At 45.6% G+C, this 15,048-nt stretch overlaps 1 protein-coding gene across 6 annotated transcripts in view; it reads right to left on the bottom strand.

The window, feature by feature from the left end:
• Positions 1-4,576: 4,576 nt before the first annotated feature.
• Positions 4,577-15,048, bottom strand: part of GRIK4 (glutamate ionotropic receptor kainate type subunit 4) — a 392,975-nt gene continuing 382,503 nt past the window's right edge. For 5 of the 6 annotated variants that reach the window (XM_088843015.1, XM_088843018.1, XM_088843016.1 and 2 more), the window contains 2 exons: positions 9,064-9,182; positions 4,577-5,070 (listed from right to left, as the gene is read on the bottom strand). In XM_088843015.1, coding sequence (XP_088699141.1) covers positions 4,711-5,070; positions 9,064-9,182 — 479 coding nt within the window. In that variant the 3' untranslated portion in view covers positions 4,577-4,710. Of the gene's footprint in view, positions 5,071-9,063; positions 9,183-10,800; positions 13,268-15,048 lie in introns of those variants that run through there. The other variant, XM_088843021.1, reaches the window with a different exon arrangement.

The following is a 15,048-nucleotide window of genomic DNA, read 5'->3' as shown; positions in this document are numbered from 1 at the left end:
AGAACACTGGATTGGGTACAAGGGATTCTGAAGGGTGAGCAGGATTCTTTAGCTAATTTTCTGGCAGGAGGATCATTGCGCTTATGTGTCTGACCTCCATCCTCTATAATACAGACTCTACATATTTGCAGTAAGACTCTATACAATTTACCTTTGTAAATAAGTTCAATTCCCCAGATACAGCTCAGTTATAATGCACTGGTTCTCTGACTCCTTTTCTTCAATCCTGACCACTAAAATATTTACATGCATGGTCTCACTTAATATAAGAGCAGATTATATGCTCAACTCCTTTTTTTAAAAAGTCATTATTGAATTTGCTGCAATATTGCTTCTCTTTTATGCTTTTTGGCTGCACATTACATGGGCTCTTAACTCCCTGACCAGCGGTCGAACCCTCACCCCCTGCACTGGAAGGCAGTCTTAACCACTGGACTGCCAGGGAAGTCCCTACACTCAACCTCTTTATGTCTCTCCTTAGGCCATCGACTTTTCTGCCATTTCTGATCAGAGAGTTTGTTTTCCATTCTACTCCCTTCACAAACGTTTTTCTTTCTTGATCTTCGTGCTAGTTCTTATGGTAACATTAATGTTCTTTTCATTCAAATTTGGAAATTAGTACGAAATTAATAGAATTTGAAGGATAACATTCTGTTGATAGTGACAGAATTGCTCTTTCCAGGTTGCCCTTTAATTTCAGTGGGGTTGTTGACTTCCTCAGTTTTAAAACTTAGAGACATTTTTCTCTGCAATCAACACCTGTTGTGAGAGACAGATAGATAGAGTGGGTCTATATTATTTCTAGCTTCCCTGGTGGCTCAGACGGTAAAGAATCTGCCTTTCAATGCAGGAGACTTGGGTCAAGCCCTGGGTCGGGAAGATCACTTGGAGAAGGAAATGGCTACCCACTCCAGTGTTCTTGCCTGGAGAATTTCATGGACAGAGGAGCCTGGTGGGCTACAGTCCATGGGGTCGCAAAAGAGTTGGACAAGACTCAGCGACTAAACAGCAACAACAAATATTTTTTCTATGAGAGGAGTTCTCTAAAGGCACGTCATCACCAATCTTTGAGGCATGTGGTAGGATCCCCAGGTTGTCAGCCCCTGAGGACACTCCGTTTGGCTATTGTTGGAGGATTTGCCTTTGGGGCTGCGGGGAGAAGCCACCTTTCACAGAAAGACAAGCGAACAACTCAAAGCAACTAAAGGCTTAATTTTTCTCTTTGAGAGCCCCCATAGGAAGCACTAGCTTTAAGTGAAATCTTTATGAAAGGATTCCTTCTCTGAATTTTCCCAACAGGCCTCTTTGTTATTACCTAAAGAGAGTCGCCTACCCATCAGGGAACCAAATCCCCCTTATCGTGTCCAGACTGCTTTACCGCTGTGCACACACCACTGGAGGGAGGGTTACAAATGGTTCTCTCAAGCTTCACTCAAACCACCAACCTGCCGAGTCTGAAATGCCCCAGCCCTTTCTGGCCTTCTACACCATGGGAAGTCCCCCTTGGATTCCGAAAGAAAATTAAACTCCTTGGAATTCCAAACTAATAAACTTTCACAGAGCAGCCCTAGGCGGATTGGTTATCATGATATTTCGGTCTCACCTAACCAATAAGAGGGCCGGTTGGCAAGTTCCCAGGATGAATATTCTCATATGAGCATTGGATTAGAGGAAGCCAAAAGATTTTTGGCCATCTATGTACTCAACTTACACCCCACCTGGGTTCTGAGGTAGAGATCTTGTGACCGTTGGGGCCCTGCAAGGCAATTAAAAGAAATAAAGCAAAGTATTATATTTTAATTGATGTAATCTTCAAGCTCCCAGTGGAATCTGGGGTGATATCTGACTAGAGTTACCCTAGGTATCAATAGATGACTATTCTGTGAAAGTGCATTTAGGAAGACAAAGCCCTATGAATCCTGAACTTCATTAACATGTGTATCCGTTTGGGGGTGGGAGGTGGGGATTGCCTCTGTCTCCGGGACTACAAACTGAAAGAAGCCACCGAGATTTTTCTGGGGTCTGAACAAAGAGCCGAAGTGGGTGGGAACTGGAGAGAGGGCAAGAGAGAAGGGCAGGAGGAGGGGAAGACAAAATGTGGGTTTATATTTTTATTTGCTTTCAGAATACCTGGATTTTAGACACACCAAACCACTCTTTCGAAACCCAGACCGCTTTCACCCATCACTAACATTTCAGGGTTTCTTTCTGTTTTATTGTAAATATTCCAGTCGAAGAAAGATAAACAGACAAGAAAAAACAGCTTTATACAGTATACAGAGGCAGATAGAAAATACAGAATGGAAAAGAAAGCCAACAACCAACAGATAAAAAGTGGAGATGAACCAAGGAAGAGAACTAGCTGGTTGCAAATTCACTCAGCAGCTTGAGCGAGGTGCGACAATGGTTTCTGCAGCTGATAGAAACTGCCTTGCGCTGTCAGTCTTATCTTTATTCCATGAAAGAAACAGACTTTATAAATGATTCATGGGGACATTTACTTCACTAATCCATTCAAAAAAGTTTGTTATTGATCAAGACGTCTTGCTCATAAAAATGAGTTTTGTCTTTTTTTAAAAAAAGCAAACAAACAAACAAAACCTTCCTGCTCCACATGTGATCTGACAGTAGGGACCACATTGTCAGGAGCAAGGGATGGAGTTGAGGGCAGCATGGCACCATTTTGGTCTGCAGTCTGTCGGGCTCCAGGTGCCCTTCCCACCAAATCTGCTTCTTCAGGTGGTTCAAGCAAGCAGGGTTTAAAAAAAAAAAAGACTAGTGTCTGCAGAGCTTGCTGACATTTGATGAGTTAAGAGGAAAAAGGAAAAGGACTCAAATTCATGTGAGAGAAGAGGTCAGCCTAGGACAAAACCGGTATCCTTTATTTGACTCCTCAGGGTACCCCCAAGACGGCTGCTCTGACCAACTGTCCTGGCACAAAGAAGATGTCAACCTAATGTTGAAGGCAAAAACATGGAATTAAGCTCATCGTCTTCCAAAGGTGTCTTTATGTTTGTACATTCAGAACAGAAACAACATGAGGACAATTTCGATTCAAGGTGTTGACGGTGGGGGAGGCAATCGTCGTAGCTATTTAGCTCTCTCTCCCTCTGGATTTTCTAAGCTGACAAACAGAAATTGCATAGAATTTGTTTTCCATCAGAAAATGAAAACTCTGTGTGTGAAACTCCCAATTGGAGAAGCCAAGCAAAGGTAAAGTGGCTGCTGGGAAGGCTGCCCCTCTAGCCAGAAGATGCCATGGACCCTGCAAGCATCTCACAATTAGAGAAGCACTTCGCAGGCATCTGACAGCCTGGAAAGTATCAGTAACTCTGTGCAAATGGAAGAGAAGTGAGATGCTTCACGTGAAGTCATACAAGGGGGCTACTGCCCACGTGTCGGTAAGAACTCAAGAGTTCCTAGTTCCCGGGCCTGTGCACTGGCCACAAGACTCTACCTCTCTCCCAGGAACCTGGCAAATTCTTGATTATTTATGGTCTTTCTATATAATAAACACACACACACACACATACATACATGAGTGCTTGTACCCAGGTCTCCCATCTAGTAGCAAGAAGTCACTCAATCCAGGATAGCTCTGGCTTCATAGGCATCTACTGAGTTTTGTTAAAAAGAGGTGCAGGTGACAAAGGATGCACCAGACCAGTAGGCTGGCCCCATCCTCTCCTCACCCCCCACCCCGTGAACACCGAGCCAAGGCCACTGTCCAGGAAGTTTGCATTCACCCTCTCTGCTCCTTAAACCAGCCCTGGGATAGTCAGTGTCTTGTGCGCTCCTCTCTCTCCTCTCCTCTTCAGAGATCACTTTCACCAAAGACCACACCAAACCCAATCACAGTGAAAGTCAAAAAGAGAAACAGAAAGAAGGGACATATTAACCTATCAGGCATTTCAAGTTCTCTCAGTCAACTTGGAGTTCATTGGTTTGGGACGTTTTAAAAATTACTTTAATGGACGTTTATTGGAGACTCTCCGCCTAATTCGTCCCAAGAGCCTTCTCCTCCACGCCCCTGTGTCCCTGGTCACCACACAGAAAGGAGAATTCAGCACCTGGAGTTTGATGCACTGGCTGCTCCATATCCTAAAATTTAGGGAAATGGTAACAGAGATTATGGTGACTTCCAATCCCTAACCCGCCTCCCCAAGAAAGCAAAACAAAGGAAGAGAATTGGGACAACAAAGGAGGGAAGGGCAGCAAAAGAGACAACAAAAGAGCATTAACAAAAATATACAAATCCAGAAAAGAAAAACTTCCCTGTTGAGTTTAATATTTTTTTTTCCAGTAAGAACTAGACCCAGGGTACAATGGCCCCTTCCTAGGGGGAAATTCCACTGACGATGCCACCAATTCATCTGACAGTCTGGACAGGGTCCCCCACCCGAACTCTGTAGTTTTGGCGGGATGGGAAGGCCCACTGGGGGGAGTGGGGGCTTGTGGCTGGGAGGCTGAGAGTCCCTTGCCACTCGGGCGCATCGTCTCTGGGGTGGCCCCAGCTCCCCGGACCAGGGCGCCTTCTCCGGCTTGGGGCGTCAGGCTCTTTGATCTTTTTGTAAAGTTACTGGATCCAAAATCCGGAGAGAAGGGTGGACGCTGTACAAGTCCGAGGGCCCGGCGGGCAGCAGGCGCCGGCCCGGCGCATCCCGCCCCCGCAGCGGGCCGGGGAGCCGAGCACCTTCGGCGGCGGCGGGGCTACTCGGGCTCGCTGCTGTTGGTGGTCTTCTCCCACTCCAGGCTCTCCTCGCTGCGCGCCGGGGACGGCCGCGCCCGCAGGCCCTGGAAGCGGCGGCACTCGGGGCACACGCGGATGTGCGTGCAGCCGCGGGCCACCAGGGCGGCCTCCTGGGCCAGTCTCTGCGCCAGCTGGTCGGGCTCCCCGGCCCCACACAGCTTGCCGTTGCTGAGCGTCACGGTGCCCCGGGGCCGGCGCTGCTCCTCCGGGATGGGGGGCCGGGGCGGCGGCAGCCCAGAGCGCCGCCGGCGCGGGTGGACAGTGTCCTGACATAGGATGATGTTACGCAGCTCGCTCACCATCTCCTGGCAGACGGACACCTGCAGGACATGAGGAGGTCACAGCCCCATCTCTCAAGAACAGCCCTATAGGGTCCCCTGTGTGGTAGGTCGGGCAAGCGATCAGGGCGCAGAGTTTCAGAATTTTATCATCTTAAATGATCGAGGGCCTTTCAACTCATCCTCTCACTTCCACCCGCTATTTAATATTCAGACATCCTCCATACCATCGTGTGCAACAGCCCTACCAGCTGGTTGTTTCAACTTTGAACACCTTCAAAGACAATGATCTTACCACGGTGGGAAAGCGCCCCTACCAGTTTTGCATATTTCCCTTAAACGCTGCTTCCTTCTACTGACTTAAATCCTCCCCCTGAAATTGTCATCCATTGATCCCAGTTAAATTTGGACCTTGAAGCTGACTAAATAAGTAATCCCTCTACCAGATGTCAGTCTTTCAAGTAGTTGAAAAAGCAGCCGTGTCTTCACGAACATTCTGTTCTCAGGCTAAAAAGTCTCATTTCTTTTAATCAGCTGGTTATGGCTGGAGAGGCTGCTATTCTTACAAGAACTGTACAACAGCCATCTACTCCTGCAGCTCTCCTGATAAGAAACTCTTGGGTCCAGCTGTGTTTTAGAATATTTTGGATTTGGACAAGGTAATACAGTGAACATAAAATATATTATATATCTCTTCCAGTGGGCTCTGGGGAAGACCCTACATTCAAACACATTAAAATTTCTGTAGCAAAAGGTATATATGCTGACACCCAGTGAGAGAAAGACCATAAATATCAGCCTCATACAAGTCCAAGTCTAGGTCTGTCACCACATACGCTGGCATCAAACATAAAAAACCTGTAACTTTCTGAACTGGGCTTTTTAGGTTTCAGAATTGTGAATGAAGAATCTTGAACCTGTACCATGACAACCATGTGCTGTGCTTAGTCGCTCAGTCATGTCCGACTTTTTGCCATCGGTGGATTGTTCCCTTAATTGTTCTATTAGGGGAGTCTACTTCTCTGTAGCTGCTTTAGGTAGAGGGTCTGTGTAAGCTGGGTTATTTTCCCAAGAACTTGCCCGTGGTCTGGATGTACCTTGAAAAATTCAGTGAGGAGTTCAAGCTCTCCCAGGTTCCTCTGTCCATGGGATTCTCCAGGCAAGAATACTGGAGTGGGTTGCCACGCCCTCCTCCAGCGGAATCTTCCCCAACCCAGAAATTGAACCCAGGTTTCCTCCACTGCAGGTGAATTCTTTACCATCTGAGCCACTAGGGAAGCCCATGACTATCATGGTTATACCCATTTCATAGATGTGGAAATGGAGGCTCAAATAATTTATATACCTTACTGCTGCTGCTGCTAAGTCGCTTCAGTCGTGTCCGACTGTGTGACCCCATAGACGGCAGCCCACCAGGCTCCCGCATCCCTGGGATTCTCCAGGCAAGAACACTGGAAAGGGTTGCCATTTCCTTCTCCAATGCATGAAAGGAAAAGTGAAAGTGAAGTCGCTCAGTCATGTCCAACTCTTCGCGACCCCATGGACTGCAGCCTACCAGGCTCCTCCAACCATGGGATTTTCCAGGCAAGAGTACTGGAGTGGGGTGCCATTGCCTTCTCCGATATACCTTACTAGACTTATTCAACTAACAAATAGCTGAGCTAGAAGTTGAATCTAAACCTACCTACCTACTTCAAAGTGAGCACACGCTCTGCTGTGTTCTCTACTCTGTGCTGGAAAGGACACTTTCTCCCCAGGATGGGAGAAGGAACTTTCTGTTCTTTCATGTTTTCTCTTCCAGTCTTCCCATTCTATCAGCAGAAATGGGAAGTTGCTTTGCCATAGTCAAATAGTTCATGTAGCCTTTACTCTTCTTTCTAGAGGTTGGGAGTGCTTGAACTCCTCACCGAATTTTTCAAGGTACATTCAGACCATGGGCGAGTTCTTGGGAAAATAACCCAGCTTACACAGACCCTCTACCTGAAGCAGCTACAGAGAAGTAGATGCCCCTGATGGAACATGGCCTGAGTCAGGACTAGACTCAAGATTGTCAATAAATAGCAGAGACTCTATGCAAGTCTTGACTTCTCTCTGCTTCTAATAATAATGATAACAAAAGCATCATCTCCTGCCTAATCTATTATATGTGACAGAATGTAACAATTTATATGTATTCACTGTCAACTAAGTATCAAATACTGTGCTTTGTAGTGGGAATACTGACACAAAAGACTGAGTCCTTACTTTTGGGTAGCAAAATGTCTAGTAACCAGGCTGATATGAAAATAATTGGCACACAGTGAGTAAATGCTGTATGCTCTGGTTACAGGGGTGGTGGAAGGGAGGAGGAATGAGTAGCTTTCTAATTTGGGGGAGAAGGCAGGAGACATGGGGAAGGTTTCACAGGGAAAGGAACACCTGAATGAGGTCTTGGGGAGAGGTAAGAGCATCATTGTTTAAGGAGTAGATGGGGGAAGAGAGCCAGTAATGCTAAAGAGAGAAGGAGGTGGGGAACCAAGAGAGTCTGGAGCAGGCAAGGCAAGGGAGGAAAGAGTTCTAGAAGGAAATGTCCACTTCATCAAGGGCCACCCTGAGGTCCAATAAGGCCCAGTGGGTTATCTTTTGGTTTTGTTCATTGGGAGGGGCCAGGCCTCTTAGCCATGACCTTTCAGGGCAGAGGTGGGGAGAAGCCAGCTGTCCTGGAGTGAGGCCAGAATGGGAGGTGGGAACACGGAGGTGGAAGCAGTTGGATCACCTGGGTTTGCAAGAGGAGAGAGGGAGGGCAAGAGCGACAGTAACATGGCTGTTATTTGCGACTATGGGATAAACGTTAGAGTAGTTGTGGGCTTGGGGGAGAGAACAGGGAGAAAAAATAAAGGAGAGAAAAAGGATAATCCTAGAGGAGCTGAGGAAAGATGGGAATGAGGCGGAGGGGTGACCAGAACATGCAAGGCAGCCCCAGGGGTGGCTCCAGCTGTGGAAGGATTTTTTAGGCGGTGATCTTCAGGGGGGGTTGGTCACTCCTGATCCCTTGGTGAGACAGGAGAGAACATTAGTCATGAAGGAGCAAAGGGTTATGAGGAGTGGGTGATGGCTTGGAAGTCCTAGGGGATATGAGAAAGAGGAAGAGATTGGTGAGCTGTGTTAAATCGAGGCCCTATGTGAGGCTGGACCGCAGAGGTTTATAGGAGCCCTGGACTCTTAGTTATTGTTAGGAGCTGTTTCTCCAGTGTCAATTAGGGAGAGAGATCTTAGGACAATCAGGAGTTGGGAGATTGAGATAGATGCCAGCACACTTTAAAAACCAAATAATGGTAGTTCTATTTTTAGTTTTTTGAGGAACCTCCATACTGCTCTCTATACCATGGGTAACATAGATAGCTAATGGGAAACTGCTGTATAGCACAGGGAACTCAGCTCAGTGCTCTGTGATGACCTAGAGGTAGGGACGGGGGAGGGCAGGGGAGAGGGAGGTTCAAGAGGGAGGGGACATGTGTACACACATAGCTGATTGACTTCGCTGTATGGCAGAAACTAACACAACACTGTTAAGCAATTATTCCCCAGTTACAACAAACCAGTAATGCAGGAAGCATGTAAGGAGGCAGAATGGGGGAACAATTGGATAGTCTTTTTCCTCCTTCTCAGACTCTTCCATCTGTGTGAAGCTTAATTAACCCAGGTTCTAAGTCACAGGTCTGAGAATTAAACTTCTTGCAAGTCTCTGAGAAGGAAGATGCCATTTTGAGCTCTCACGAATTAGGATAATAGCTCTAGACAGCTTTTAACTGCAAGGCGAAAACATACTTAAGATGGAAGAGCCAAAGCCACTGTTTCCATTGTAACCTGGTTACTTTCGCTTGTTTTTCCTTTTAATACTATACCTTAAATCACAGTTGGGCTAAATCCGTGGGCCCCCTACCCTCCTGTGGGATTTCACAGGTTCTGTCTGAAATGACCTTTGTCCCTGCATGAGCCTCTGAACTTTGCCCTGCCTGCCAACACTATATAGGTCATACCCATTAAAGGGTTTACCTCAGTCGCTTCTGAGTGTCGGAGAGTCCATAAAAACTCCAGCATAGCCATAAAAATGGCCACGATTAAGCCACAAATAAGAACCACAAAGATTCCACCAATATTCTCCATTCCTAGTCCTGTAAGAAAGTGAGAACAAACAAAAAATAGAGTAAAAGAGCTGGGAGACATAATTATTCTATGAAAAATGCTGAATGTTATTTGAATTACCAGCACTTGAGACTTGTAGATGCTTTATACACGTTCCCTGAGATATAATTATTCTTTTGAAACAAAAGCAGAGCAGAGCTGGAGGAGAAGAGGGGAAGGGGATGTAGATGCAAATGGAGGAGATTGGTGAGAAGCTTCTTGGGGCGGGAGTGGCGGTCATTTTATGAAAACGGGCTCAGGCAAAATTGGATTTAGCCTATAGATACCAAAGGGCTTCCCAGGTGGCTCAGTGGTAAAAAAAATCTGCCTGCAATGCAGGAGATGCAAGTTCGATCCCTGGATAAAGAAGATCCCCTGGAGAAGGAAATAGCTACCCACTCCAGTATTCTTGCCTGGGAAATCCCATGAACAGAGAAGCCTGGTGGGCTATAGTCCATGGGGGTGGAAAAGAGTCGGACACAACTTAGCAACTATACAACAACAATAACAATCATATCAAAATACCTGCAAATTCTAGCTGTTTCACAAAAATGTCATCAATCTTCCTAACACTGTGTTTGCTTGATATAAAGCCATCTATATCTATGGATATAAAAAAATTGTAACCAAACTGTGGATAGAAAAAAGTTTCTTTTACTTATCTGTGTCAACATGTTACTAAAATACTTACTTGGAAAATAAAACTTTTTATTCCACCAGACCAGTGGTTCCCAAACCTGAAGGCCATCAGAACCATCTGGGAAGCTCATTAAAAACATAGATCCCTAGTCCTTACCCTCGACCTACGGAATCCCTACCTCTGGAAATGATACCTAGGAATCTGTGTTTTTAAATGCATTTCACAGGTGATTCTTTTCCAGCCAGGCCTAAAATTTGTTTGCAAATTGGTATTTGGGAAAGCATCGTACATAGCTAAGTTTCTTCAAGTCAGGAACAATATCTGGTTATAGCCTCACTTCCTAGTATGATAACTGTCCAAATAACATATACTTAACAAATATTTCTAGAATTATAGGGTTGTTTCACTTCTGCAATGTCAAATACCACATTAACTATGTAACTGGATGCTTTTTGTGGGGGAGTGTCGGAAACACATGAAACTCTGATTCAACAGGGGCCACAATCATAAATCTAAAAGCAGCTTTCATCTAGGAAAGGGCCAAGAGCGTGGCTTCCCTCCTGTGCTGTTCCTGAATGCTTGCACGTTTTGAGTGTCTGTTCAATCAGCAGTGCCCTCATGGGACACGGAGCTATGTCGTGTCAAGGAGAGCCAGCGTCCTGCAACGCTGAGATGAACCAGGGTTTAGGAGCAGAAATCTGACGCTGCTTCCTGTACTTGGGAAAGCTGGAAAAATATCCCTGCCTAGCCATTTCAAGATGTCTTGGGTTTCCTCTCACAAAGCCTCAAGTGAGAATGCCTTGTTTTTGGGTTTTGGTTTTGTTTTTAAAATAACACAGCGTGGCACAGCACCTGCCTATACTAATAATCTGCTACTCCAAGGGCTCACATTGTGAATGCACCCAGTGGGTTATACACTTTGGTCTGCAGGTCCACCAAGCCAACTCTTGAGGACCTGCATGAATACAACATCCTCTATTTTGAATAATCAAAACCAAGAGACAACTTAAAAACTCAGTTCTCAGGGAACGCATATAGAGTTTGGAGTAGATTTCTTCCTTTCAGCAGGAAGGTGCTTGGACTCCTTTGATGACCTGTCCCTCTAACCTGGAACCATTTAGGCAGAAGGTTTTGACCACAGGAACATCAGAGAGACAAAAGAGACACTTAAGGGGGAATGCCCCAAGAATCTAGCTGGGGTGTGCAGCCATAGCTTTAGGGGTGGTGAGAACTGGGTTCTAGAACGTGCACCTGAACATCATGGATAACTAGTTTCTCCAGCCGGCCCCTGTGAAGAAAGGGCTCCCCAGTGAAGGGGAAGTGATAACTTGACACCAAGGATGCCCACCTGTTTAGGTAAACAGAGCCCCAAGTGACCGTTGAGGTACCATGGACTTTCCTATCACCTTCAGATAGTTCTGCCTGATACAGAAAAAACACTGTTGTTCAGTCACTAAGTTGTGTCCAACTCTTTGGGACCCCATGGACTGCAGCATGCCAGACTCCTCTGTCCTCCACTATCTCCCGGAATTTGCTCAAATTCATGTCCATTGAGCTGGTGATGGTATCTAACCATCTCATCCTCTGTCACCGCCTTCTCCTTTTGCCTTCAATCTTTCCCAGCATCAGGGTCTTTTCCAGTGAGTTGGCTCCTTTCATCAGGTGGCCAAAGTATTGAAACTTCAGCTCCAGAAAAAAGATTAGGATCTCCTTTTAGGAACTCAACCTCCCCTTGTGTTTCTGCAGAGGAGGTGTTCTACCCTCAAGTCCAGTTCTGCCATCTAGGCTCTAGTGGTTCCCTGTCGCCCTTTGTCACCATCCTGGCCCTCCCCAATCTTGACTTCCCCACTGGTTTTTTCCCTCAGCATGAAAACACACTCAAGTCTTTCCCTTCCTATCAACACACTACTATATTTAAAATGGATAACCAACAAGGTCCTCCTGTATAGCACAGGGAACTCTGCTAAATGTTATGTGGCAGCCTGGATGGGAGGGGAGTTTGGGGGCGAATGGATACATGTATACACATGACTGAGTCCCCTTGCTCCACCTGAAACTATCACAACATTGTTACTTGGCTATACTCCAATATAAAATATTAATTAAAAATTAAGGAAGAAAAATAAAAAATCCTCCCCCCCAGCTCTGTCTAGTGAATACCCTTCTTTTTTCCTTTCTTCCATGGACAAGCTTTTTGAAACAGTTTGTCTACATCAGAACTATTTTAAGACAGCTCTTAAAACGCTTACAGTTGGAGGCCCCATCCCACGTGAAACAAAAAGAAAATGTACCCACATTGTATGTTAAATGCATTTTTAAAATTCTGCTTCTGATGTGATGGAGTGGCAAGCAACAGTTAATGTATAATTGGCTGTGATTTCTTAGCAGTTGTTGTGCATATAAGAGAATGTTTGCAAAAGGAGAAAAATCAAGCTGAAAAAAAATTGTTTCTAAATGTAATGAAGTTTTTATGAATGTTAAATTTAAAGTTAATGAAGTTGAAACAATGTTACATCTTGGAGATATTTAATTACACGTCAACTTAATTTAGCGGTTTTCTTTTTGCATTTTGAAGCTAATAATTTTTTTCAGACCTCAAACATAGTTTTGGACACTCAAGAAAAGCTTTTAGGTGCTAGGTGATCTGTCTATGGTATCTAAAGGAGAAAATGATTGTACTCTGAATTCAGTTTTATCCTCCTGAATATTTACTTGTCATCCCACAAAATTTTGTTTTGTACCGCTAAAACCAAGTTCATCAGGGTTACCAATGAACATTTTATTTCTAATCTATGAGAAAATTTCCAGTCCTGAACCTAAATAACTTCTTGTAACACTTGACATTGTCAACCAACCCCTTTTTTACATTTTTTTCTTTTTTTTTTGTCTATACTGTGAGGTTGTTGGGATCTCACTTCCCCCACCAGGGACTGAACCTGGGCCACAGCAGTAAAAGTGCCAAATCCTAACCATCGAACCATCAGGGAACTTCCTCTTCCTCCTTTTATTCATGAAGCCATTGCTCTCTGTTCTCCCCTAGGCTTCTCAATTGTTTTTGCCTGCTCTGAGGCATATTCTCCTATTTCCCTGCATGGGGTTTCTTGCCTCTCCTCCATGTACTGTCCTGCTGATTTAACCTCCTAAATGCTTTTCAGTTTCATACCCTTTTCTCTGTCTCTCCTACCACTTCCCTAGCTCAGGCCCCCACCATCTCTTGCCTGGACTTTGGCTGAAGATTCCAAAATGATTTCTCTGCACACCGCCTGTCCTTCTCAACTTTATCATCCATGTTGCCCGAGTGATCTTTCTGGTCAGAAGATTTCTAATACATCGTGTATCACTCTAAAACTGCATAGAATAATCATTAATGTAGATACCTTGATTTCCCACTAGACTGTGATTCCCTTGAGAGGAGGATCCATGTCTTGTTCAGCTCTGTAAAACCACAATCATGGCCCATCATAAGAGTCAATAAATGCTTGTTGAAAAAATGAGCTGACAGAAAGAGGATAAGGACATCACAGGTGTAGAAGCCTGCATTACCCAAAACTTTGGATTCATTTTGTGATATGTATGCACTCCTAATCAAATGCTTTTAAATTAATAATAAGGTGGGCCAGCCCTCATCTATTATTCCCAGGTGGCACTAGGGGTAAAGAATCCGCCTGCCAGTGCAGGAGATGTAAGAGACTAATGTGGGTTTGTCCCCTGGGTCGGGAAGATCCCCTGGAGAAGGAAATGGCAGCCCACTCCAGTATTCTTGCCTGAGAAATCCCACGGACAGAGGAGCGTGGGGGCTACAGTCCGTGGAGTCGCAGAGTCAGACATGGCTGAGAGTCTGAGCACTAGCCCTCATCCAATCCTCCTAGCCTGGTGACACAGGCAGATGGCCCAGACTGTACTGAATGGCTGGCCAAAGTGGGACTGAACATGACGCGGATGATTCACAATGTGGACTTGACCGTACGTGATCCTGAGCAGGTCTGGGGGGTGGGGCTGGGGGAGAGTTATAAACAAACAGGTGATCTGTGCTGGGATAATCTTGATCAGGTGAGGGAAAGTTTCTTGGAGGAGCTTAGGTTTAAACAGGGTTCTGGTAGAAACCATGAGTCAGTGAAACACCCCACAGCCTCTCTTTCCCAGCTTCTCGTGTTTCAAGACCAGCATGTTAATCAGGGCTCTCGGCTGAGTGGCCCCATCCCTGTAGGAGCCGGGCTTATATACTGCTGGTGCCTTTAGGAACTCACTGGAAAGGGGAGGCAAGAATAGATTGCTGGCAGAGTTGCAGTTGAGAAACAGATGGAGTTGGGAGCGAGCGGGAAGCAGAGTTAGGAGGGAGCAGCGGTTCTGTTAACATCGTCATTAGTCATTCTCCGAGAAGTCAGACGCCTTCCCCGGCTCACAGCCATCACTCAGAGGAGCCTGTCATGTGGACTCCCTCCAGACTGACCCCAAGGCCCACGATGCACCCATAGATGCCTCCACACCTGTATTGGAGTCATCTTATCACCCCACCACCACCCTCCCTTCTTCAGACAAGACCACACAGAAGCCATCCAGACAGATGGCTTTCAAACTGAGATTTTCCTGACACTTGAGTTTCTGAGGCTCAGTTGGGTCCCATAAGTAAGACTATTAAACTAAAATGGAATCAAACTCTCCCCATAAACTCTCGGTGGATTAAAGACTAACTTTGGTGTCATTCACAGATTGCCCACAAACACAAATGATAGTTGACAAATGCAAATGAAGAATGATGTCTCCAGAACTACAGAGGAGAATGGGCCACCTGCAAGGGAGTATTTCTGAATAGATCTGAATCTCCACCCAGCCACCTGCTCTGCCTTTGGTTCTGACCAGCAAATAGTCACCTCTTGGATTCAGGTGTACATATATCCCAGACCTTAAAACCCGTGCATATCTCCAGATGGTCCTGTGGAAATCTGCAAATGCAAGGCAGGACAATTCCTTTTGAATGGGAGCCTGGGAAGTAAAGAGGCAGAGGCAAGAGGAGTCACGTGGCAGGGGCAGAGAGAGGAGCGACTGGTACCACAGTCCCTTTAGGAAGCAGTGTATTTTGTCTTTGACATCAGTCAACACATCCTTCTTGAGAAGCTCCCATGAGCTGAGCACTATGCTAGGTGCTGAAGCTTGGTGCAATCTTCCAGATTGACAACATTTGATAAGAACGTGGATTCTTTGACCAATATGATTTT

The sequence above is a fragment of the Moschus berezovskii genome, chromosome 14 (genome assembly GCF_049115385.1).
Source record: "Moschus berezovskii isolate FMDL1 chromosome 14, NW_MosBer_1.0, whole genome shotgun sequence".
Taxonomy (NCBI): domain Eukaryota; kingdom Metazoa; phylum Chordata; class Mammalia; order Artiodactyla; family Moschidae; genus Moschus; species Moschus berezovskii.
This window is presented reverse-complemented; position numbering and strand designations above follow the sequence as displayed.